Below are 24636 nucleotides of genomic sequence, written 5' to 3' on the forward strand. Positions count from 1 at the left end.
TCTTTCTAAGAGACACAGGCATGCAGGGAGAACACCCAACAGCATGTGATGAGCAGAGGTTAGAGCGACGCTGCTGCAAGGCAAGAAGTGCTGAGGATGGTGGCTACCGCCAGCGGCCAGGGAGAGGCAAGGAGCAGACCCTCCTGGAGAGCCCCCAGGACCAACCTTGCTGACAACTTGACTTTGGACTACTGGCCTCCAGAGCTGTGAGAGAATCCATTCCTACTGTTGAGCACCCCGTTAGTGGTCATTTGTTACAGCAGCCCTGGGAGACTAATGCAGAAGGAAGCAGATTTTCAAAAAAACACAAAACTGTATTTTTAAATTTTTGCTGTTTTTCTGTGTATTTGTCTCATATCTAGGAACTTTGTCAAATACTTATTTCTAATTGTTTATAGATTCTCTTAGATTGTTTACCTATATAACATGGGCAAGTAATACCAATTTATTTTTTTCCATTCTAACTCATTTATTTGCAGGTTTTTTTCATCTCTTACAGAACTGGGTTGGGTTCTAGTGTTAATAGAGGACATTCTACACTCATTCCAAGCTCTAGGAGGAGTGCTTCTAATATTTAACCAACGAGCATGATAGTTACAAAAGGTTGGTATACCCTTTTTATCAGATTAAGAAAGTCTCTTTCTAGATTCAGTTTAGAAAGTTTTTTGTTTGTTTGCTTCTGATTTTGTTTTGTATATTTCAGCCATAAAGAAACTTATCCCAAGGAATAGGGAAGACACACTGAGGCTGGGGAAGAGTGAAAAATAAATCTCTCACTCCTTGGAGGAGGTATTGAAAACCGTCCTGTGCCCAAACCAGATTACACTTGGGGGAGAGGCAGGAAACTCTTTTCTACAGAAGATCTGCCAAATACACAAGGTAGCATTTGGCTGAGAAGGAACAGAATCACTGAGAAAGACACCTGAGCTCAGGTACAAAGGGCCTTCTTAAGACTGAGGTTGGATCAGGCTAGCAGACTCTGAGTGATACGTAGGACCAGCCTACTGCTGGAGAAGGGGTAAGAGATGGAGAGAGACCGTCTCTGAGGTGCAGGTACACAGGGAAGGCTGGAAGTTAAGGTTGAAATAGGAACAACTGTAAGAACTCTCAGGGAACCCACCCCCTGCCCTAAGCATACTGTAACACCAGAGGAGTGCTTCTTATTCAGAGGTGATTTTGCCTTCCCTGCCCCCAGAATAGTTGGCAGCATATGCAGAGGGAAGGGTATTACTATCATCTAGTGGGAGAGATAATACTATCATCTAGTGGAGAGAGGCCATGCATACTGCTAAGTATTCCACAATGCACAAGACAGCCCCCACAAAAAGAATTATGTAGCTCTAAATTTCAGTATGTTTCCATAATGCACTAGAGAAATTCAAAGAAAGGGGTATACATAAGGTCACCAAAGCAACAACAAAATCTAAATCCAACTCAACCCTTGACTAGAATGACTCAACCTTCCAGACTAATAACCTAGGAGAAGAAAAGGTATGCCCATATCCAGGGATAAATACTACTTACTTCAGACTCTACTGGTCTGCTGATGATGTCTAGCATATATTTAAAATTATAAGACATACAAAAAAACAAGAAAAACAATTGTTTTCAAGATCATCAATAGACCCTGTATTAGTCAGCCAAAGGGGTGCTGATGCAAAGTACCAGAAATCTGTTGGCTTTTATAAAGGATATTTATTTGGGGTAGAAGCTTACAGTCACAAGGCCTTAAAGAGTGCAGCTCAAGGTACCAAAGAGGTACTTTCTCACCAAAGATGGCTGCTGATCTCTGTAAGGGTTCAGCCTTCCTTCTTCCTTTTAAGGCTCCATGGTCCCAGCTTCTTCCAATCTCAGCTGTAGCTGGCATAGTGCTGGAAAGCTCATTTCTTTCTGGACTCAGCTGCTCTGGTCTCTTCACAAGGTCAGCTGTAAACTATCAGGCAAATGGCTCATCTCTTCCCAGGGCTGCAGGATCCTTTTCCGTGTCTATGGAGTTCTCTCTATTCCTCTGTTCATCTTCTCTGTGTATCTACTTCTGTGTGAGAGTCTGTTTTATCAGCCCACCAAGGAGGTGACTCAATCTTGCATACCCTGATGACATGGTTGAATCAAAGCCTTGATCTTGATTTAATCAAGTAACTGTAAAGCCTTTGAATTTAAATCAGTCAAAGGGTATCATGCGCAGAGGAACAGACCAGTTTACAAACATAATCAATATCTCTATTTGGAACTCATAAATAGTATCAAAGTACCACAGACCCAGTCTCACAGAGGATCCAACTTTTGAGAATTTAAAATAATTATGATGAATAATTATTGGGAAAGGTGGACAACATAAATAAATATGGGAAATTTCAAAGCAAAGGTGAAAATTATAAGAAAAAAATCAAATTGAAATTCTAGAAATACAACACAACAGAGAATTCCTTGGATGGGTTCATTAGTGTAACTGACATAGCTGGAGAAAGAATCAATGTACTTGAAGACAGGTCAAAAGAAATTACCCAACTGAAGCACGAAAAAAGGGGGGTAGGGGTGGGGAGGAAGACTGGAAAAAAATGCAACAGAGGCTCAAGAGCTGTTGGAAAATATCAAATGGATTAACATAAATTTAACTGGAATCCCAGAAGGAGAAGGGTTGGCAAAAAGAGAATTATTTGTAGAGATAATGGATGAGAATATTCCAAAAATAATGAAAGACATATCATAAATCCAAGAATCTCAGAGAACTCCAAGCAGAAAAAGTACTAAAACACATACATATACACATCTACATTAACTCATAGTCAAACTGCTGAAAACCAAAGATAAAGAGAAACTCTTGAAAACATTCAGAGAAAAAAGGCTAATTATAGAGAGGAACAATGAAAAGAATTACAGCAGATTTCTTGTCAGAAACTGTACAAACCAGAAGAAACAGAGTTTTATAGCTTTAAGCGCTAACTTAGAATTCTAGACACAGTAAAAATATTTTCAAAAATACAGGTGAAAATAAGTATGTATATATATTTGTGTATGTTTGTGGTATGTGCAAGTGTGTTTCAGAGAAAGGGAAAAGGAGTGAAAGAGAGAGACTGAGTAGACCCACACACCTTGGGATGTAGAAGTATTCCTACAGTGTACCTGTAATTTGCTTTTGATTTGTGTTCTGAAGGGTTTTACTGAGCCAGGGACTGGAGTTCCCTGAATATGATTCCTGCCCCATGTGGGCTGCTTAGATATGGGCTCTAGCCCACATGCTGCATAGATTTGGGATTTTGAGATCTCATAAAAGACTTTATTTCTATGCAGAGCCCTGAGCAGGGCCAAAGAGTACCATTTTCAACTCCCCCTTACACAGCGCTCCCAGAAACTTGGCTGTATGCACAGCAGTTTCAGTGCTCCTTTTCCTGCATCCACGTGGGTGTTGAGACCAAACTCCTGCACTATTAGGGTCTGAGATCGCCCCCGGGCTGCGACGACATGAGCTCTTACTTACCTTTTCAGCTATGAATTCTCTCATTTCTGGTACCTGGGATTTCCCCTTGGTGTCCCACAAGCTGGGGCTATATAGCTACCTCTACTTTTCAACATTTCTGTATTTGTAGCAGGAGCATGGGGGATTCCAATATGTCAACAGATTTCTTTTTAGCTATGATTTTATACTTTACTCCGGGTTTTATAAATTAATGTTGAATATCCAAAATTTATGATTTCCTATTAGACTCTGGTAAACATACCGTATTCACAGGAAGAAACTAACAAGCGTTCATTTCTATAAAGCCTCTCTAATGCTGGTTTCAATAAAAGCAGGTGAAAGTCAGTTAAAAGCTATTTTCCCATAGTAGTTATCAGATGAATCTGGAAAACCGCTTCTATACCACTGGATTTTATAAGGCAAAGACAATGTACTAAGCCTTGGCTATCCCCGTCATCTCAAATTGCCACTCCACCTTTGCAGGTGCTCTGGGTGACATCACAGAAATGACTGCTAAGGTCCAAATCCCTTTGTAGAATTAGCTCTTTTTTAGGAACTTTTCCCAATTACAAATATCTCTATGCCTTTAACTACAGGGGAAAATCAGACCTGCCTCTGTATAAAAATGCATTTCTAACAGGCTATCCCTATACACAGTAATGTGGGAAAGTGTGCAATTCCCTTGGAGCAGATCTGCAGGTTCAGCTTACCTGCGGGGGGCCAGGCCTTAATGTATCCTGTGCAGTGGACCACGGCGTACTGGGCTTCTCCCTCCTTCACTGGGCCAAGGCCGTTCCTAAAGAAAGAAGGTGTTTGAAGCTGCTTTCATCAGACTGGGGGGGGGGGCGGGGAACAAAGATGACAGTGATTCCTTCAGCATCGAAGTTCTTGTGTTCACTTGTTTGCCTTGTGGTTTTGAATCTTGAGTTCCCACCATCCAGTTTTCCCTCCTCCCACATGATCTGAAAGTCCAAAATAAATTGCACCCAACTCCTCATTCTCAGTTAAGTCACTATAAGCCCGAGGGATGGGCCCCTGGGTCCCCTCGACACCCAGCCTTTAAGAGTTGGTCTCTCCTTAGCGCACGGGGTCTAAGGTTTGCCCCAGCACAGCCCCAAAGCAGACATCAAGAAGGCTGACTGACCTGAACCTCTTCCTCATGGTGGTTATTCTGTTTAGAGGGAGGTGGTCCAAAGGAGCATTTCCACACCTAGGAGTTGAAAAATACGTTAGATTGTGCAAAGACCCGAGGCAAGTCTATAAGACACACATGCTGCTATTAAGTAGATGGGCCTCAACTGAGGCTTGTGGGTTCTTCTGGGAGAGACCTACAGCCAGTTTCCTCTCAAAGTGTAGAAGCAAGCTTACATCTCAAGGTACCGAGACGCCAGGGGGAGTGTAACCCAAAATGCAGAGCACACACCGAAATTGTTGCAGGGCCAACCTGCACTTGAGGACCTGGTCATGCTCAGCCCTGCCGATAATTTCTGTTTAACTGGTGGCTTTTGGGAAATAAGGAAAGGGGTGATGACAGCAACTGTATCTCTTCAGACTGAGCAGAGACATCAACTCAAAACAGATGTTGCCAGCTGATGAGCAGAAGCATCTTCTCAGGCTCCGGAATCGCAGCTATAGACACTCTTCCTCCTCCCCTGCAATGTGCTGGCATTAGGAATAACTGGACAATTGGAAAACTGGTGATGGCAGGGGAAAACGTGGGGACAGAGGGATGCAGGGGTCAACGATCAGGCCATTCTGTGAGTGCTTTCATGGGAGGGAGGGGATCCCCTCTGGAGGACCTGAGCCGCTTCCCCACTCAGTGACCTTCTCAGCATCCCAGGCTCTGAACACGGAAAGCCTGCTCTGCAGCCAGGCTGAGACCGGCGCCTGCTAGGTTCACTCTTGACATGTGTTTCCACTTCCAACTACATGACAAGGCATCTCCTTGATGTCTTCATGATGAAGACAACGAAAACAAGAGTCCAAGTTTTACTCTGAGACCGTGGCCAGCTGCCAGCACTGGTGTGGTTTTCACAGCGGGCTCAATGCATGGTACTGCTGCCCGGGGATGCTGGCAGGGCCCCCCTTTCTGAGCGCCGAAACTAAGCCGCCATATGCCGCTGTATCTGGAGGAGGAGATCATGCTCTCAGCAGACGGCAGGGCTGCCCACCTCAGATGTGAGGCCAGGCAGTGTGGGCCCAGCACTGGAGCAGCCCCTGGAGGGGGGCAGGGGTGGAGGGGGACTGCCTGGATTTGGGGACAGGGCAGTGATAACGGCGTTTTAAGAGGCTACTGATAGAAACGGTGTGCCACGATGCAGCCAATAACTGCTAAGGGAGCTGCTTGGCCGTGCCACTAAACGCTCTTATTACCACCGGAAGGACGGGCTTCTCCCTGTTGACAGACACTGAGAAGGACCGGCCGAGGTGGATGTCGTGGGCCGACGGCAGTTAGCCCCTGGGGGAGGCTGACGCACCTGGCCTGCCGCCCTGCTCCTCCTGACAGCCGAGCAGACGGGCACCTGGAGCACGATCTCCGTGCTCAGCCGAGGAGAGGCATTCGCGTGCTCCGTCATTCCGGGGCCATTGCGTGACCTGAGGCAGGTGATGAAGCGATGTCATTGGTGTCTTCTGGAAGAGTTTCAGATGCTCGGCCTGGGAAGGAGCCCAGAGGTATGGACAGCTGTACTCAAATCCCTAATGGACCACGTCTTGTAAGAGTAAAAATAGGAGCAAGAGGCTTTGATGGCTCCGAGGGCCCAGCGAGGCTCAGGCAGGCAGGTGGCACCTCCGCAGAGGCCGCCTCAGGGACCTGGGGCCACGCAGCAGAGCTCATGTACAGAGAACATTTGCGTTGAGAGACCCCTTTGAATGAGTAAGGAGGACACTTATTTGAAAGCATCTATTGTTTGGAACTTCATAGTGTATTCAACCGATGAACAAGCGGACGTCACGGTTCCGCAGCAAGTGACGGAAATTCCAGCAGTGAATGGCTCCATGAGCCCAGGTCTAAGACCCTGACACGGCGTGGCAGGGGGTTGGGCAGTGCAGCAGATGGCTGGGGCTAAACCAAGACCCCTGCTGTGTGCAGCCAGGGGGTGGTTCTGTGGTAGCCGTGGCCTGGCTCCTCTGTGACCTGCACCCCGTCCATCTAGCCTTTCGTCTCAGCACTTTGCTTAAATGAGAGTTGACCGCATTAGGCAAGCTCTAGCTGAGCTGAAGCCCCCGCATCAGGAGGCTGTGGGTTGTGAGGAGCGGCCCCGTCGGGGGAGTACCGCAGGAGCGCCTGGGAGACCAAAGGGGCAGGAATGGCAGGGAGAAGCTTCCTCCCTGTACGAGGCTGGACGAGGCTGAGGCCCCATCTGCCTTGTGCACCTGCCTGGTGGCCCTCTGCCCTCCAGGAATTGACACTGGTCTTTGGGATCCATTAGTCGCATCTGCCAGTTGAGCACTTCTTCCCCCTTGAACTTCCTTCACCCTCTTGCTCCCGTCCCCCTTTCCTCGCTGCCCTTTCTTGTCTCCCCGATGCAGGAGTGTCCAGGGCTCGGGCCTCTGACCTCTTCTCCACCTGCACTCACCTCCCAGGTGATCTCGTGCATCTTGAGGCTTTAGATACCATCCCGATGATGTCGGTCCCCAAGCCAATAGCTTCAGCCCCAATTCTGGAATTCCTGAATTATATATCCAATGGTCTACTCAGCACCTCCATTTAGATGTCTGATCGGTATCCCAATCCCAGAATGCTTGCATTTTCCCTCGCCACGAACCAGCGCCCCCAGCAATCTGCCCCATCTTAGTTAAATGGCAGTGCCATCTCTCTCATTCTGCAGGCAAAAATTTTAAACTTATCTTTGAATTCTCTCTCTCTCCCACTAGACATTTGGGCTGGTTCTGTTCTTTGAAATATATTCAAAACTGGAGCAAGTTTTCCTACCATCAGTTCCCACGTTTCTTACCTGGATTGCTACAATAGTCACCTGGCTTCTACCCTTTCTCTGTGATGATTAATTTCATGTATCCACATGGCTGGGTTATGAAGTCCAGTTTTGTGATCAAGCACTGGCCTGCTTGTTACTGTGACGCTCTTTCTCTACGGGGTTCCCATCCCTCATCAGTTGACTGCATCTACAATCAACAAAGGAGATTGCCCTGGGCTGTGTGGGGAGTCTCCTCAGCCGATCACTTGGTCTTCACAGTCAGACTTCAGGAGCTCAGAGGCCAGAAGAGGAACACAGGTGCGCCCTCAGCATTGGCTCTTCCTGGAATTTCCAACCGGCCAGTTGCAATTTTGGACTAAGGACTCTCGCCTCGCCTTCATCAGCGTTTCCAGCTTGTGCCCTGCTCTGCAGAGTGTGGACATGGCAGCCCCCGGGGTTGCATGAGCTAATTCCTTTAAATGAATCTCATGTATGTATCCCTTTGGTTCTGTTTCTCTGGAAAACTCTGACTACTACGTTCTCCTCCACCCCACCTGCCCCAGTTTATTCCACTCATGAAGCCAGAGCAATGTTCTAAGATAAAATTCAGAGCATGCCACTGTTAGCATCAAACTCTAGTGGCCTCTCGTCTCACTCAGGGCAAAAGCCAAAGTCTTCTAAGCTCCACGTGATTGACACCTGCTACTTCTCTTACCATTCTTCCACCCACCCCCCATTCTCTCTGCTCAGCGACAGCAACCTCCAGACTGCAACCTGTTCAAGCCGAGAAGAGTCCCGCCTCAGGACCTTTGCACTCACTCTTCCCTCTACCTGATGTTGTCCTCCAGCTATTCTCATGTCTCATTCACTCACTTCCTTCAGGTCTGTTCCCAAGCTCACCTTATCAAGGCGACTTCCCCCAAATCACCCTACATAACACGTAAATTAATAACCCCCTACCACTTCCTCCTTCCTCTGAATGGGCTTTCTTTCTCTCCACTGCAGTTCTGTCTGGCCTATCCTATGCTTACTCAGTGTTTTGACTACTGTGTAGTTCCGTGGGGGCAAGGGTTTTGTTGGCTTTAGGTAACATTGTATTCCCAGCACCTGGAAGAGTGCCTGGCACAGGTGGGCCCTCAGTAGAAATGTGTTGAATGGGTGAAGGCACCACCATCCGTCTGGGGCCACGGGGCTGACGGCACAGCAGGTGCTGAGGACTCAAGACCCTCGCTCTCCCTTCTTTGGGGACATGGCTCAACTCCCCAATCACTCCAAAGTCCTGTCACTCCAGCATTTCTTCAAACACCACTATGAACCAAATGGGTGCAGGACACTCTGCTAGATGTCACGGGAGGCTTAGCGAGGTGCCATCACAGCTCCTGTCCTCGGGGCACTAATGTCATGTGGAGGCAATCAGCGAAACAATAATGAAAGACCAATTAAAAAGGTATGATTGCCCCAAGGGCATAGAAGAGTAAGTGTGAAATCAGTGGATCTTATACAAAAAGATACATGGGGCCTGGCAAGGGCGGATTTGAGAAGGGCCTTGAGGAATGGGTAGACGGTTGAGAGACACAGCGGACAGGGGATGGCAACCTAGGAACAGGCAGAAAATTGTGGGACATCAGGCAAGGTGCTGGGGGGTAAGGAGGCCTTCTCGGGACAGACCAATGAGCCCGCGTGCTCATGGTGCGGTCAAGATGACGGAAGCCACGGATGAGAGCAAGGCTGCCCGTGCGCCCTTAGCAGAGCCGGCCGAAGCTCTGAACGGTAGATCAGAAAGGGGCCCCCAGCCACAGCCACGTGCCCCCTTCCCCCAACAGACCTCATCCTGCAGATGAAGGACCGCCGCGAGCCCATGCACATCCTCATGGATGACTGCTGCCCTTCCTTCTTGACCGTCCCGGTCTTCAGGTCCAAGATCCGGCCTGGGAGAGGGGGAGATGGGGGGTGGGGGGAGGCTGTCACACGCCTGCACCTTGGATGGGAAGATGCAGTGGGGGCAGCCCGTTCCCCAGATGCTCTCCTGATGAGGACAAGCAGAGCGGGAGAAATTGTTTCTTGGCATTCTCCACATTCTTTGGCAGGAAACACACGAAGAGATGAAATCCACACCATTCAAAATGCCTTGTTTTCCTCCAAGAACGGGCCACACTTGCCATAGGATTCCAGTGCCTCCGGTCGCTCCAGTGTGGCTCTCTCCCACTCCTCCCTAGAACAGCTTTTGCCAAGGTCACCGACACCTTCCTTACTGCTCAGTCCAAAACAATCTCCTTCTAACCTACCTGCCTGGTTGATCTTGACCCCACTGCCCACCAATTCCTTCTCAAAGGTCTCTATCCTTGTGCTCGACCACCCCGCTCTCCACACTTTCCTCCCATGTGCCTCCTGCTACTGTCCCCCAGAGGCTCCAGCCTCAGCCCCCAGCCTTCTCACCCGCCACACCCCTAATTCCACCCCAGGTCCCAACCATCACCTCTGTCTGCTCAGGACCCTGCAGCTACACCCCCAAACCGCCCCCCACCAGCTCCAGGCTCACCCTGCCAGCAGCTGGCTACACCTCAAGCAAGGTCACCCACACGGAAATCTAAGCCAGCACAGAGCCGTCAGCGCTCACACGGCCAGGCCCTGCCTCTCCACCCCCCGCCAGCCCCGGCTCCCCTCCTCACCCCTCCCTGGCCACCGGCAGGGCCCCTCTCTCACGTCAGCCCTGGGCTTCCTCTCTCCTGGTCCACCCTTCCGCGGCTGAGGGTGAATCACTGCACTTATCTGATTGCACCCCCCTTTGCTTAAACCTTCACTGCTGCCGGGAACTCCTCCCAAAGCCCTTCCTCGTTTGGGCCCTGCCAGCCCCTCGCTCGTTTCGTCTGCATTTCCTGCCACTCTCACATCGTATCATCTATGCCTGTCCTGGCGGCAGAAGGTATAAGCCAGCATCAAGCTTATTACAACGAAGTTCAAAGAAACAGGTGAAATTAAGTTTAACAGCATATATAAAGTACTGCCATTTCAACACGTCATCCACGGAAACCACGAGCAAGGAGCTAGTGTGCTCCTTGTTCTCTCACTCAGTCTTTGAGACAGTGTGTGTTTTACTCTTAGGCCACAACGCGATCTGGCCTCGCCCTGCCAGGAGGAGCTCCAGTCCTCCGTGGCCGGCGGCTCCCGCACAGTCCAGGGCGAGCGCTGGGTCCTCACGCCCCTGCGACTGCATCCCTGCCTGCGCCCCGTGCTCCCACACGCCTCACATAGGGCCCCCCTGGCTGGAGGGCCCCCGTCCAGCCCACTCATGCCACAAGCCCTGGAAGCCTCCTCCGGTTTGCCAGCAGCGTTTCCTGTACCGTCGTTTGCTCATTCATTCAATATTCACCAAATGCTTTTGAGGTACTAGGCGTCGCCCCAGAGATGCACCTAAGAGCAAAAGTGTCTCTACCGTCACGTCCGGGGCAGGGAACAGACGTTCTACTGCCACACCTGGAGCACTCTGTATTCTAGCGGCTTAATTAACGCCCATTTACCTTGTTCCTAGAACTCGGTGCCTCGAAGGGAGAAACCAAGTGGAAAAATGTGTGTCCCAGCACGTACGCCAAAGCCTAGACGCAGTGCACACATCAGCCGCAATGAACCGTTTTCACGCCCCCAAGAGGACTTTCCGAGAAAGCTGGCGTTAAGCGCCACCCCAGTGAGTGGATTTTCACCTCTTATTTCCTGGTGCCTACACCCAAACATCTCCGCACTCGCCGGCATCCACGACCTACCTTGCCCCACCTCAGGGCCCTGCCCCGGCCCTACGGGCTGGGTTCCCCCCATGACCCCTCTCCCCGCTACTCTTCCTCTCTTTGCCTCCCTACTTGGACCCTCTCTAGTATTTGACTACCATCTTCTCTCCCACCTCAGGAGAAAACATCAGAACCAAAACCCTTCTCTGACCCTCAGGTCCCCCCTCGTCCCGCCCCACCTGCCGCGGGGCTGCGTCCACACTCGCCGTCCCCTGCCGCCCTCGCTGGCGCGGTCCACGGCAGCCCGGAAGCGCCAGAGTTTGCTGCCTCCTTGGTTTCCACACGTAACCCCCACTCCCCAAGCCCCTGCGCCCTGGCCGTGCTCGACCCCTCGACCCCTCCCTCCTTCCTGGAGTCCACTCCCCGCGGCCGCCTGCCCCTCCTCTGGACTCCGCCCCGTGGGGCTCCTCCTTCCCAGCCAGCCCCTTGGTGGTGGCCTTCCCATGGGTGGGCCTGGGGCCTCTTCTCCCTCACTCTTCCCTGGGGACCCCCGATGACGCCTCTGCCCCCCCCCATTCCCAAATGTTGAGGGCTCCCGACGGCCATCCCCAGCCAGGCCTCTCCGGGAAGCTCCCAGACGTCCAGCTGTCTCGTGGGCATCTCAGGGGCAGTTTACACTCTACCTGTCCATAAACAGTTTGTCTTCCTGTGCAGAGCTGTCCTCTCCACAGTCCTCTGCTTAGCCACTGGGGCCTCCACTGGTCGGTCGCTCAAGTTAGACGCCTCACGTTGAGAGGGCGTGGGAGCCTCACCACCTAGTTTTAAATCCTGCCCCCATCAGGTACTGTGTGACCCTGAACAAGCGGCCTCGCAGCTCTCTGCCTCAGTTTCTCCATCTGCAGTATGAGGCTAATGATAGCACTTTCCCCACATAACTGCTGTGAGAGTCAGTTATCACCATAGACTGCTTAGAACTATCTTGGCTTGTAGAAAGTGCTCGACAAAAGTGTACACAAGAAAGAGTTTGGGGAAACAGACTTTGGCCCAGTGGTTAGGGCGTCCGTCTACCATATGGGAGGTCCGCGGTTCAAACCCCGGGCCTCCTTGACCCGTGTGGAGCTGGCCATGTGCAGTGCTGATGCGCACAAGGAGTGCAGTGCCACGCAAGGGTGTCCCCGTGCTGGGGAGCCCCACGCGCAAGGAGTGCGCCCGTGAGGAAAGCCGCCCAGCGCGAAAGAAAGAGCAACCTGCCCAGGAATGGCGCCGCCCACACTTCCCGTGCCGCTGACGACAACAGAAGCGGACAAAGAAACAAGACGCAGCAAATAGACACCAAGAACAGACAACCAGGGGAGGGGGGGAAATTAAATACATAAATCTTAAAAAAAAAAAGAAAGAAAGAGTTTGGAAAGCTCACTCCCCCACCTGACAAGCTGTGAACATGCTGCGCTCTCCACCTCCTATACTCCGCTGGGCTCCCCGCTTCTTCCATCCGCATTGCTACTACACTCCGTCTTTCCTTCTTGCAGCTTGCCTGGGATGGTAGCAATAGCACACTGCGGCTCTCCTTCCCTGGCCTTGCCTGCTTCAGTCCATGCCCTCACTGCTACCAGAACTCTTTATTTAAAACCAAAGGTGGGGAGAAGCAGATTTGGTTCAACTGATAGAGAGTCTGCCCGCCACAGGGTTCAAACTCCGGGCCTCCTGACCCGTGTGATGAGCTGGCCCATGCGCAGTGCTGATGCGCACAAGGAGTGCCGTGCCACGCAGGGATGAACCCTGCATGGGAGAGCCCCACGTGCAAGGAGTGCACCCCATACGGAGAGCCACACAGCACAAAAGAAAGTCCAATCTGCCCAGGAGTGGTGCCACACATACAGAGATCTGACACAGCAAGATGATGCAACAAAAAGAGACACAGATTTCTGGTGCTGCTGACAAGAATATAAGCAGACACAGAAAAACACACAGTGAATGGACAGAGAGAGCAGACAACTGGGAGGGAGGGGGGCAGGAAGGGGAGAGAAATAAATAAAAATAAATCTTTAAAAAAACAAACAAAACAACCAAAGGTGGGGAAGCAGATTTAGCTCAACTGTGATAGAGCATCCACCTATCACATGGGAGGTCCAGGGTTCAAACCCAGGGCCTCCTGACTTGTGTGGAGCTGGCCCACATGCAGTGCTGATGTGCACAAGGAGTGCCATGCCACGCAGGGGTGTCCCCACAGAGGGGAGCCCCACTTGCAAGGAGTGTGCCCATAAGGAGAACCACCCCATGTGCAAAAAGAACAGCCTGCCCAGGAGTTGCACAACACACACGGAGAGCTGACGCAGCAAGATGACGCAAGAAGACACAGATTCCCAGTGCCGCTGACGAGAATAGAAGCAGATACAGGAAAACACACGGTGAATGGACACAGAGAGCAGACAAGGGAGGGAGGGGAGGAGGAAGGGGAGAGAAATAAATAAAAAATAAATCTTTAAAAAAAAACCCAAAGGTGCTCCGGATGTCCCGGGTGTGGCCCCCAGCGCTTGGCATCTCTGTCCCCTGAGTCCCTTTTCTGTAAAATGGAGGAAGAGACCTTAGTTTCAGGATCACTGTGATACAGCATACATGTGTGCAATTTACACAGAAAGCAAGCAGTGAATGCGAGCTTCCGGGCCAACCTAAAACAAGTGATCGTGGCACTCCTCTCTGAAAACCTTTCTTGCCCCCCGCTATGGCCCCCAGTAAAACCCCAGCCCTGTCACTCAGTGTGGAAGTCCTTCCAAGAGCAGGCTTCAGCGGGCCTCCCCCCCTTCACCCAGCTGCATCTGCAGTCCCCACGCGGCTGCTCTCCCGGCAGGTCCCACTGCCCTGGGCCTACCTCCATTTACCTTTACACCTGCCCAAGGTGTCGCCTCTCCCTCCTTGGACAAATAAGCTAGACTCTGACGTAGCCCAAGGAATACGGTGGTGAGTTAAACAGGCAAACCCCTCCAATGCCAGGGGGTGGGGGGAGAGCGTGGGACAGGGCACGCTACCAGGTGAAGGCAGCGCGGGCAGGGAGGTGCAGTAGCCGGAGCTTGAAGAGGCAGCAGGCTCGCCTCTTTGAAATGTTAGGTTGAATGGGTTTCTTTCCTTTTCTTTTTTTTCTGAAGGTACCGGGCCAGGGATTGAACGCCAAACCTTGTACATGGGAAGCTGGTGCTCAACCGCCTGCGCCACATCTGCTCCAGGTTGAATGGGTTTCTATCGCTTGAAATCAAAAGGACCTTAAAGAAAATACTGAAGAGCAGATGTGGCTCAAGCGGTTAAGCACCTGCTTCTCACATGGGAGGTCCTGGGTTCGGTTCCTGGTGGCTCCTAAAAACAGAAACAAACAAGCAAAACAAAAGAAAAAACCAACTTAAGGGAACTGATGTGGCTCAGCGGTTGAGCGCCGGCTTCCCACTTAGGAGGTCCGAGGTTCAATTCCCGGGCCCTGATACTTCAAAAAATGTGTCCCCTCCTTCTACCTTTCTGCAGCACTGCACTCCCTTGTAACCGCTCTACCACCCTGCATTCAAGCAGCCTGGCCCCCGCGGTCTGGACGGTGGCTGGCCCCGGCGTTCTGGACGGTGCCAGCCCACACCATCTGGACAGTGCCCGGCCAGCTCTCTCTGCCCAGCTCCTCGCTGGCCGCCGGCACGTGGCCGGTCCCCTCACGCAGTGACGAGGGCTTGGGGGCGCACTGTGCTCTGCCAACACCAGCGGTGCTGCCTCGTGTAGCCCGGCTCCTCCTCTTCAAGTGGGGCGCGTTCACAGGACCCCACCCCAGGGGACATCTGGAAAGGCCGGATCCCCGCCAGCCCCGCCAAGGCGCAGGGGGCAGCACGTGCGCCCAGCTGCGCCGTCGGCGCTCCCAGCTTGACACCTGTCTGTCCCATTCAGGCGTCGTCCTTTATACCAGCCATTTCACCGGACGTGGTCACTGGCTTTAACGTCTACCGAACGGCAAACGGTCTCAGATGTGAGGCAGGGGCGCCTGTGTGCTCTGAGCAGGTGCCACGGCCGCGAAGCACGTGAGCACAGGCGGGAGGAAGCGACAAAGCCCGTGTCCATGACCCACCGGCACGAGCCTGGGAGAAACCACTCCAGCGGCCTCTGCCCCGGGGGACTGGCTTCCTCGGGCACGAGGGAGCCCCTTGCTGGCCCCTCCGGCACGGAAGCGCGCCCACCCTTACACAGAGAGCCGGGAGACTGGAATCCGGCGCCTTGATGGCCACTCCCTGCCCCACACTGACCTGTGTGTCCCGTTTGCTTGCAGGGGCCCCTGGCGGGGAAAGCAGAACTGTGCGGGGACCTCCTCCTCCTTCCTCACCTAGAAACACCCCTGCCCCTACGTCCCCCTCCCTTGCACAGGGCCCCTCCGACCCAGGTCCTGGATCCCACACACCACCACCCCAGCACCAGCGTCAGGTCCCAGAGGGAGCTCCCTGGCCTTTCATCACCACGGAAGAGACTAAGGACCCGGCGGGCGGGAGGGGGCCCGGTGGGCCAAGCCCTCGAGATGGCGCCGCTGCACCTAAGAAAGCCCTGGGGGGCTCCGTCTCACCCCTCTTGCCGCAAGGTTCCTCTTAACGATGGGCGTCGGCAGCCGTCACCTGCACACGGCACCTGCAGTACAGCCAGGACGACCGGGCAACACAGGGGGCTGGACTCGCTTTCTTACTGGAGTCAGAACCCACAGCACATCTAGTTCTTCCCTGAGAGCAGCAGGAACTCGGGCTTTCTAGTCTGCGGGTTTCTTTTTTAAAGATTATTTCCCCCGCCCCCACCCCCTGCTCTCTGTGTCCGCTCGTTGTGCGTTCTTCTCTGTCTGCCTGTCTTCTCTTCAGGCGGTACCGGGAACTGATCCTGGGACCTTCAGGAGTGGGAAAGGGGTGCTCAATCTCTTGCGCCACCTCAGCTCCCTGGCCTGCTGCGTCCCTTCTTGTGTCTCCTCTGTGTCTCTTTTTGTGTCATCTTGCTGCACCAGCCTGCAGCGCAGGCCAGCACTCCACGTGGGCCAGCCCTCCGCTCAGGCCAGCTCTCCCGCACAGGCCAGCTTGCCATGCAGGCCTCAGTCTGGGGACCAAGCCTGGACCTCCCATAAGGTAGATGGGAGCCCAATTGCTTGGGCCACAGCTGCTTCGCGGGATTCTTCCCTTTAAGTATTATGACGTCTGTTATCTGGGACCCCCTTTCCCTAAGTCTCCCCTTTAATTCTATCAAGGCGGGCTCCTCCTTTTAAAACAACGTGCTCCTTAGGCCTCCCACCTCAAAACCTCCATCCCTTCCACCACCACCCCAGGCAAATGTGAACTTGTCAGTGTCTCTGGATTTCCCTGTTCCTCCAGTAACAAACATGAACGGCACAGTGCTTCACGGTTTACTAAATATGTTTTCATATGTTAAGCCTCACAGCAATCCTGGGAAATAGATTGTAGCAGTTTGATAGGGTTATGAATTCCAAAAAATAAATATTGGACTAGGCTTGTAATCTGATCTGTACCTGGGCATGACTGAGTTAGGATTAGGGTGTTGAGTCCCTACCCCTTGGTGGGTGGGGACTCACAGATAAAAGGCACGGCAAAGGACAGAGCTGAGGGTTTCTGATGTTGGAGTCTGATGCTGAAGACTTAAGCTGGAGCCCCAGGAAGTCAGCTCCCAGAGGAAAGAGAAGCAAGCCCTGGGAAGGAAGGAATTTTGAAGCCAGAGAAAAGCAAACCCCAGGAACGTGGGAACCCAGGAAGCCTGAACCCTGGCAGACGTCTGCAGCCATCTTGCTCCAAATAGACTTTGGTGAGGGAAGTAACTTATGCTTTATGGCCTGGGATCTGTCAGCTCCTACCCCAAATAAACACCCTTTATGAAAACCAACCAATTTCTGGTATTTGGCATCAGCACCCCTTTGGCTGACTAATACATCGGTATTAACAGAATTCCCATTTCACAGATGTGGAAATTGAGGCTCAGAACGTTGAAGTGAGTTCTGTGAGATTAAGCAGCCACCTCCACTCCGGCGTTCCTGCGCTACGCCCCATGCCGCCCCATCGCGCCCTGGCAGCCTCGGCCCCTCCACCCCGCACTGTGGCAGGAAGAGCCCCCCGGGGACTGGTCACAGCAGACCCGGGGGTGGAATCGGGGCTGACTTGTTCCTTTCGGGCCTTCAGCGGGCCAGGCACCGTGCCGCGCCTAATCTACCTCCACGCAGCGCCTCCTGTGCGGGCGGCCGGCTCCCCGAGTCCCCGGCCGAAATGCCGATGCCCTCCTCAGGTCACCTGGTCAGGCCCACGCGGTTCCTTCCCTTAAAAACGTGGGGTCAAGTGCTCCCCAAAAACGATCTGACAAAGCAGCCAGATGGCCCCTGCCTCAGATGCCCACCTCCCACAGTGGGCGAGCCCTGTGGCCACGAGCACGCCGTGGCCCTGGCACCCACCTGCAGGAGAGAGGTGGGCTCCAGAGACACGACACCCGGCTTTGCCAGAAAGGCCCCGTCGGGTTCTCAGGGCCCCCAGAGACTGTGGAAGCAGTTACTGCTCTGGATTTGACGTGCACAGGGCACCACTAGTGAGTGATTAACATACCTCAAGGCTCACGGAGGCGCTTTCCGAGTGAAAAGGGCAGTAAGGGCCAGAGATAAGGCTCTTTTTGGTGGGAGTTTGGGCAGGTCTCTTACTTTCTCAGGGCCTCAGTTTCTCTGACTAGAAAATAGGATTGTACAAGCTTTCTGGAAGGATCGTGAAGATTTGAGAGGTGGATGTAGGAGCTCAACTAAACCCCTTTGAGTATGAGAGGCTAAGTGGTCCCACAAGCTCCAGCCAAGAACTTTGAGTCTAGGGTGGACGGTCCCTGGGCCAGGAGCGTCCGGGCAGGGAGCACTGCCCAAGGGTCTGGTCAGCGGCCGCCCCTGCCCCTGGCTTCTCCAAGGAGAGGGCGCCCCGGCATTCTGGCCTGCTCCAGGTGTATGCACAGAATAATGCTAGAATCTAGACTCAGGTCAAGTGTTGGCGGACTTGGTCACGTATTTTCCCCTTAAAATGCTTTTTTTTCCTAAAACTAAAGTGGACTTTTTAGAAAACTCACACACACACACACTGAAAATCTCAGGAAATCTTCTTCTCCAGAGAAAAGCACTGTTCACATGTAGGTGCATTGCCTGTCAGTCTTTTACTAGGAATGTCTGCTCTTTATTTTAATTAACTGAGATCCCAAGGCAGGCCTTTTTTCAAATTTATGTCATTTTACATGAACTCATAAAGATCGTAGAACAAATATCATTTTAAAGGTCTTCTAATATTATTTCAAGTAGGTAATTCACTGTTCGACATTTAAGTTGTTTCTCAGGTTTTCCATAGGGCAAGTAGCTCTGTGGCAAACATCTATGTTAAAAAAAAATCCATATCAACTTAGGATAGAATCCTAAAAATGGAATTGCTACATTAAATGAGAACAGTTGCCCTAGTTGACCTTTAAAACTCACGTGAACCCTGTGGTCAAGAAAACAGACTGACAGCGTATTTTCCTGCTCCATGAAATGGGAATGGAGAATTACAATGCATCTTAAGGGTTTAAACCACAATTTTTCTAAGAAAGTTGATAAGCACGAAATGCTTTAGAATAGGGCTGGGTAAACAGTGGTGAGAAGCCCAAATCTGGCCTTCTACCTGTTTCCGTATATGCAGTTCTACTGGCACACAGCCACACCACGCGTTTCTGGGTTGGCTGGGGCCAGCACTATGGCAGAATTGAGCCGCTGTGGGAGAGCATATGGCTCGCAAAGCTTAACAGACTTACTCTCCGGCCCCTAACACACACCCACCAATCTGGCTTCTGCTTCGGAAGCACGATTCTAGAGATGCCAACAGCAGGGTACCTTCTTCTAGCAGAGGGCCCTTCCGTAACTGTTTCAGGAAACTGATTTTTAAGTAGTATTATGGTAGCAGTAACTTTTCAAAGAAAGAAGAAGCAGAAGTTTGTCTTGGATAAGATCACAAAAGACGGCTCTGTGCACCTAAAAATGTTCCCCAGGCTACAAGGGAAATACAAATATAAAATAGAATTCTTTCATCAAAAGAATCCTTAAGAAAACTGGAAACAGCTTATCTTGGTTTAAAAAGGAGGACAACCAAGATAGCAAGGGAGAAAAACAAGAGAAAAAGATCAGCAACAAAAGCAAAGCGCTGGCTCCGGGACGGACAATATTTGATTTGGTTCCGGAAACATGCGGCCCCCTGGAAAGGGGACCCCGAGGCTGGAAGATGCTCGGGCCGCTGTTCCAGGGACAGTGAGTCCTCATTCTCCAAAGGCTGACTCCAGCCCTCGCAGCAGCTGTGCACACAGAAAAGCACAACCACCCCACACTGGAATCCAAGCAGTGCCCACAAGGCCTGCTGCCGAAACACGCCGCAAAAGCGGCCGCCAGCGGCCCGGGCAAGAGGACGGGGCCTCCTGCTGCTAAGCGGGGCTGCCTTGGCCTCCTATTTCATTATCTTTGGCAGGTGCCGGGGAATGGCCGGGAGTACAATTCACCAATTCACGAGCTGTAGCCAAAGCGTCTTCTCCCCAGGCTAGAAGAGGGGGTTCCGGGCGGGCAGCAGAGCCCACCCAGCTCCTCTCCGGCTCCAGGGGTATTTTTAGAAATAGCTCTCATGCTGCTCCTTTTGGAGGAAAAGTCAGGAGTTGCCATCTTCGCACGAGATCCCAAAACGTGACTCCCCTCGCCTTTCTCCCTTCTCCTTAGGAATCTGAGCCTGGGGAGACTGGACTTGAGAAGGGCCTAGAAGAACGGGTAGAAAGCTGAGAGAGGAGGACAAGGGACGCCGATCTGGGCACGGGCGGAAAACGGCAGGAGATCAGGCAAGGTGCCAGAGGAGGGAGGGGGCCTTCCCACGACAGACCGAGGAGTCTGCAGGTGTGGAGGCCGAGAAGACAGAGTAAAGCCAAGTCATCGGAGTGATGCAGCTGCAACGAACGCAGCTGCATGGAGACCTGGGCCTGACAGAACCAATTGGAAGAAAGAAGGGGAGCATAAAACCAAGGAAGAACAGCCTGGTGGTGGTCAAGTCTTCAGGACCAAGACATTTCCACTTTTTATCCCTAAACTGGTTCAAGTTTTAATTTGTCATTGGCAACCAAACAGCCCAGACGAGTACACTGATCTCTTGCCTTTGAAAGGAAGGACAGGGCCAAGGGAACTACCTCTTGACTTACTGAGCACTTCACTGAGAGCCAGGTATAGAAACGTTTTACCCACACCTGCTTTTTGGACATCATAAGCCTAGGAAGCAGGCTACCATACTGCTCCAGGGTGGGCTGGGGAGGGAGCAGCGGGAGCCCTCGGCCCTGGAGAGGAGACATATTTTAAATATTTTGTCACTGATAACTGCTGAGAATTGCTGAGGCGTGGCGGGAAGGAAAAGCACACTCAGGGTCAGGAGTCTGTTACTGCTCTGTCATTTTCCACGGGTAATGCAGCCCCTTAGAGTCTGCACCCTGGGCACCCCTCCCAGCAGTGCCCCTCCTCGGGCGCCCCTGGTGGGCTGTCTCGTTCCCATGAGGAAACTGAGTCCAGGACACAGACTAGCCAGGATCAGGGTCAGAGTGGGGAAGCGGGAAGTGAGGCCGTGTGTGGGGGCTGCCTCGCTGCACGCCCACGTCCTTCTCACAGCATGGAGACCCCCCCCTAAGCAGAACACAGGGCAGTGCCCGATGAGCAGGGGCACTTGGGGAGCAGGAGGTCAGCAGTCCGCAGGGGATGGCGTGGAGGGGCTGTTTCAGTGCCGAAATCCTGCGGCTGCCTTCTCCGGAACTCTTTCTGCAGGCTTCTGGATGGCTTTTCAGTTTTCCCTTCTTATCCGGGAGGCCTTTTGTTCTTTTAATGCAACTTTATCGAGGTATAATTTACACATGTTAAAGTTCACTCTTCAGTGCACAGTTCTGTGAATTGTAACAAGCACATACTTTCTAGCCTACCCGGGTCGTTCTGGAGAATCAGCGAGGGGGGTCTGCGCCCATATTTGGGGGGAGTGACGGGAGCAGCAGAGCCCCTCGCCCACTGGGCTGGGGTCTCAGCCGAGCTGCTCTCGCTCTCAGGGCCCCCGATTTGTGTGCGGGGCCCGCTCCCCACAAGGCGGCAGTGCACCCCCAGGGCGGACGCCCTTCCACGGGGGCCGAGACCCGTTGAATGCAGGGCCACCCCCTGCCCACCCCTCACCCGAGCTGCCTCTGCATTTTGTCTCCGGGGGGAGGCAGGTCCCTGGGACCCTCCGGCAAAGCCGCCCGCCATCCACACAGCCCCTGGCTCCCAGGCAGGCAGGAGCGGAAGTGCCAGCGGCGCTCATGGCAGGGAGAGTTCACCCGAGGCCAGGGTGGGGGTCCGCGCTTGGGCAGGCAGCTCCGTGAGTCAAGAGAGGTTTCTGGGGGCCCAGACGGGCGGCCAGCCGAGCCCCATCCTGTCGGAGCCTGAGCTCCACCCGGGCGGACCTGACACTGGTAAGGCCGCGGGAGTCCAGTGCCATGAACGCTGGAGGCTGGCGCAAAATGGGAATCAGCGTGAGTGACTCGGGGGTCCTTCCTTTCCCACCCCCTTGTTAATCCCGCCCTAGAAAGGCCTTTCTTCTGCACACTTTCCCAGCAAGAATGCGCTCACAGGTTCTCCCCCGCCACCCTGCTCTACTGCAGATCTGCATCAAGGTGGTGGAGGCCAGTGGCCCTCTCTTAATGCTCTAAGAATCCCGCGTCGTGGGCCGTGAGCCCCAGCAGAGTTGCGGCTCCTACTCTCCAGTTTGTGGGACTTACCCCAGCCAGCTAACAGGGAGCTGAAGAAGGTCAAGCACCACATCCGGGAGCTGAGAGGGCCTACAACTGGAGCAGGAGAATTGCATCCAGCATCCATGTGGGATCTAAGCCCCCTCTCGATACAGAGGTGGAGTGGACATCGCCATCCCAGGGTCCTCAGGATGGAGGAATAAAATATGGACTAGAGTGGACTTACTGGTATTCTACCATAAAACTATTGTGACTAGTAATAGAAGGAATTGTAGCATTGAGGTGGAGAAAGTGCCCACAGTAGCTGCTGAGGACAGGGAGAGGGAAGAAGAGATGTGATGTGGGGGCATTTTCAGGACTTGGTATTGTCCTAAATTACATTGCAGGGACAGATGCTGGACAGTGTATGTCCTGCCGTGGCCCACTGGGTGGACTGGGGTACAGTATAAACTACAATGTAAACTCTAATCCATGCGGTGCAGCAGTGCTCCAAATGTATTCACCAAATGCAATGAATGGGCCACAATGATGAAAGAGGCTGTTGATGTGGGAGGAGTGGGGGGGGGGGATGGGAGGTGGCGAATTTGGGAACCTCACATTTTTTAATGTAACATTTTTTTGATTTATAAATCTTTAAAGAAAAAGACTATTTTTTTAAAAATGAAAAAAAAAACAAAAACTAAAGCACCTATAGCAAATAAGTAAGTACATAAATAGAGGCTGCAGCTGGACCATCAAATGCTCCCTCCCCACCAACTGCCTGCCTCCCCCCTTAACTCCAAATAAGAGTCTGTGGCTCAGGGTGGAGTAATAAGACATGGCTTAGAGAGGGGAAAAAAAAAAAAGAATCCCTCACGGGCCCAGGAATGCTGTCGCCCCCAACAGAAGGGAACGTGGACTGGTAGTCTATTAAACGACTGCAAGCATGGCAACGGAAGGAACACCTGCTGGCCAGCTCACAGTCCTGTGGCCAGACGTCTGGGCTCGCTGCGTTCTCTGCTCGGCTCTCCAGGGTCCACACCAAGGTGTCGGCCAGGCTGGGCTCTTCTCAGAAGGCTGCAGGGAAGAATCCTTTCCGGGGTGTTCAAGCAGCCAGCAGAAGTCAGTTCCTCGCCGCGAGAGGACCGAGGCACCCATTTCCTTGCTGGCTTGGGGCAGTTCTCAAAAGGTCGCCCACAGATCCCTGCCCGGGGCTGCCTGTGTCCTCACAGCCAGGGGTGGTGGGAGGAATCCTCTTTGTGCTTTGATCTCCCTGACCTTCCTTTCTGCCATCAGCCAGAGACACTTCTCCTCTTTTAAAGAGCTCACCTGATTGGCTCAGGCCTTGCCAGATAACCTCCTTATTTTAAGGTCAACTGTCTTGGAACTTGATTTCCATCTGTAAAAGCCTTCCAGGTAGGACCTAGGCCAGCGTTTGACTGAACGGCCAGAGGACTGGAACCCTGGGGAAGCGTCTTTGGAATTCTGTAGAATTCTGCTCACCGTCCTACCTGGCTTTACTTGGCAGGTGCCTTGCCTTCCTCCCTGGCTTTTACAGGCTCCATGAACGCAGCAGGCCACGTGCTGGTTCTTCCCGGGCCAGGGTGCCCACGCACAGAGCTTATTCAGTAGCTCTGCCCTGAATCACAACCACGCCCGCAGAGGCCACGCTCTCATGACTGCCTGGCGGCCGAGCCTCCCGTGCTCCTGTGAATGGTCCCTGCGTCTCTTTCCTCTATTTTCGAAAAGATCCTGGAAGATTCAGGGCTGGGGCTTTTTCCAGAAGCAGCCCTCCCCAACCAAGCCCTAGCGAGGCAGGAAAAGCCTGAGGACGCCCGATGGACGGCCGGCTGCATGCACCCCGCTAACCAGCTCAGAGCTCTTCAGGCCACGGGTACGCTGGCACCAGAGTCTGGAAGGGGTTGTGTAAGAGAGGGCAGGTGGGGTGACGGCAGCAGCAGAGGGTGGCTTGAGTTTCAGGCTATGGGCAATATCTGCCACCCAGCCCACCTGCGGGAAGGTGTCACCTATCTCACCCTCGACGCCCGTGGCTTAAGCTGGGGTGAGAGAAGGGGGCTAGGCGTGCAGTGACTTAAGAAAGGAAGGGACCAGAAAAGCCAGACTAACCACCCAGGGTGGGCGCCTTTCACGGAGCAATCGACTTTTCTCGGTAGAATATTGTCAAAGGCGGGTGTCTGGCGGCTCCGGAGCTCAAGAGGCTGGCTGGGTGCACCCACCAACAGACCCACAAGTGTGGGCTCTGCACCAAGCAGGAGGGCTCCCCCCAGCTACAGAACCAGCCCAGGAGGGCCCTGGAGAAGTCTTGACAAACCACAGAGGCAGCATGGAGCAGACAGTGCTTGCTGTCAGAGGGAGGAGAGGGGCTCTCAGAAAGGGGTCATGCACGGGGGTGTGGAAAGGAGCCCTGGGGGCTCCAGGGGGGGCAGCCAGGGGAAGGACGCTCAGGCGGAGGGGTCAAGGTACATGCAGGGGAAGTGGAGGGGGGGGGGAGTCTGGGAATCGGGCAAAGTCCCGTTTGGCTGGTGCTCAGGGGACAGAGGCTGGAGAGGTGGTCCTGGTGCCAGGGGCACACAGAGGAGCCAAGCCTTGGGGCGGCCCACCGACTCGAGCTGTGTGGGGACCGTGCTTCCGGCAGGCCCGACTATTCCCTCAGTGTCTGGCGATAAATACGGAGTGTGCTTTGCAAAGGCCGCATTGTATGGTAAAAACACAGCTTCCGCCTACACAGAACCGGGAATTCACGGCATCTGCCTCGTAAATGAAGGAA

The 24636-nt window shown here is 53.0% G+C and overlaps 1 protein-coding gene across 6 annotated transcripts in view; it reads right to left on the reverse strand.

The window, feature by feature from the left end:
- ARNT2 (aryl hydrocarbon receptor nuclear translocator 2) overlaps nucleotides 1-24636 on the reverse strand; it is a 177578-nt gene that overhangs the window by 74393 nt on the left and 78549 nt on the right. For all 6 annotated transcript variants that reach the window (XM_058294757.1, XM_058294759.2, XM_004480675.5 and 3 more), the window contains exons 6-8: nucleotides 9200-9302; nucleotides 4602-4667; nucleotides 4168-4253 (exon numbers count right to left, since the gene is read on the reverse strand). In XM_058294757.1, coding sequence (XP_058150740.1) covers nucleotides 4168-4253; nucleotides 4602-4667; nucleotides 9200-9302 — 255 coding nt within the window. The remainder of the gene's footprint in view (nucleotides 1-4167; nucleotides 4254-4601; nucleotides 4668-9199; nucleotides 9303-24636) is intronic.

The sequence above is a fragment of the Dasypus novemcinctus genome, chromosome 3, assembly GCF_030445035.2.
Source record: "Dasypus novemcinctus isolate mDasNov1 chromosome 3, mDasNov1.1.hap2, whole genome shotgun sequence".
Lineage (NCBI taxonomy): Eukaryota > Metazoa > Chordata > Mammalia > Cingulata > Dasypodidae > Dasypus > Dasypus novemcinctus.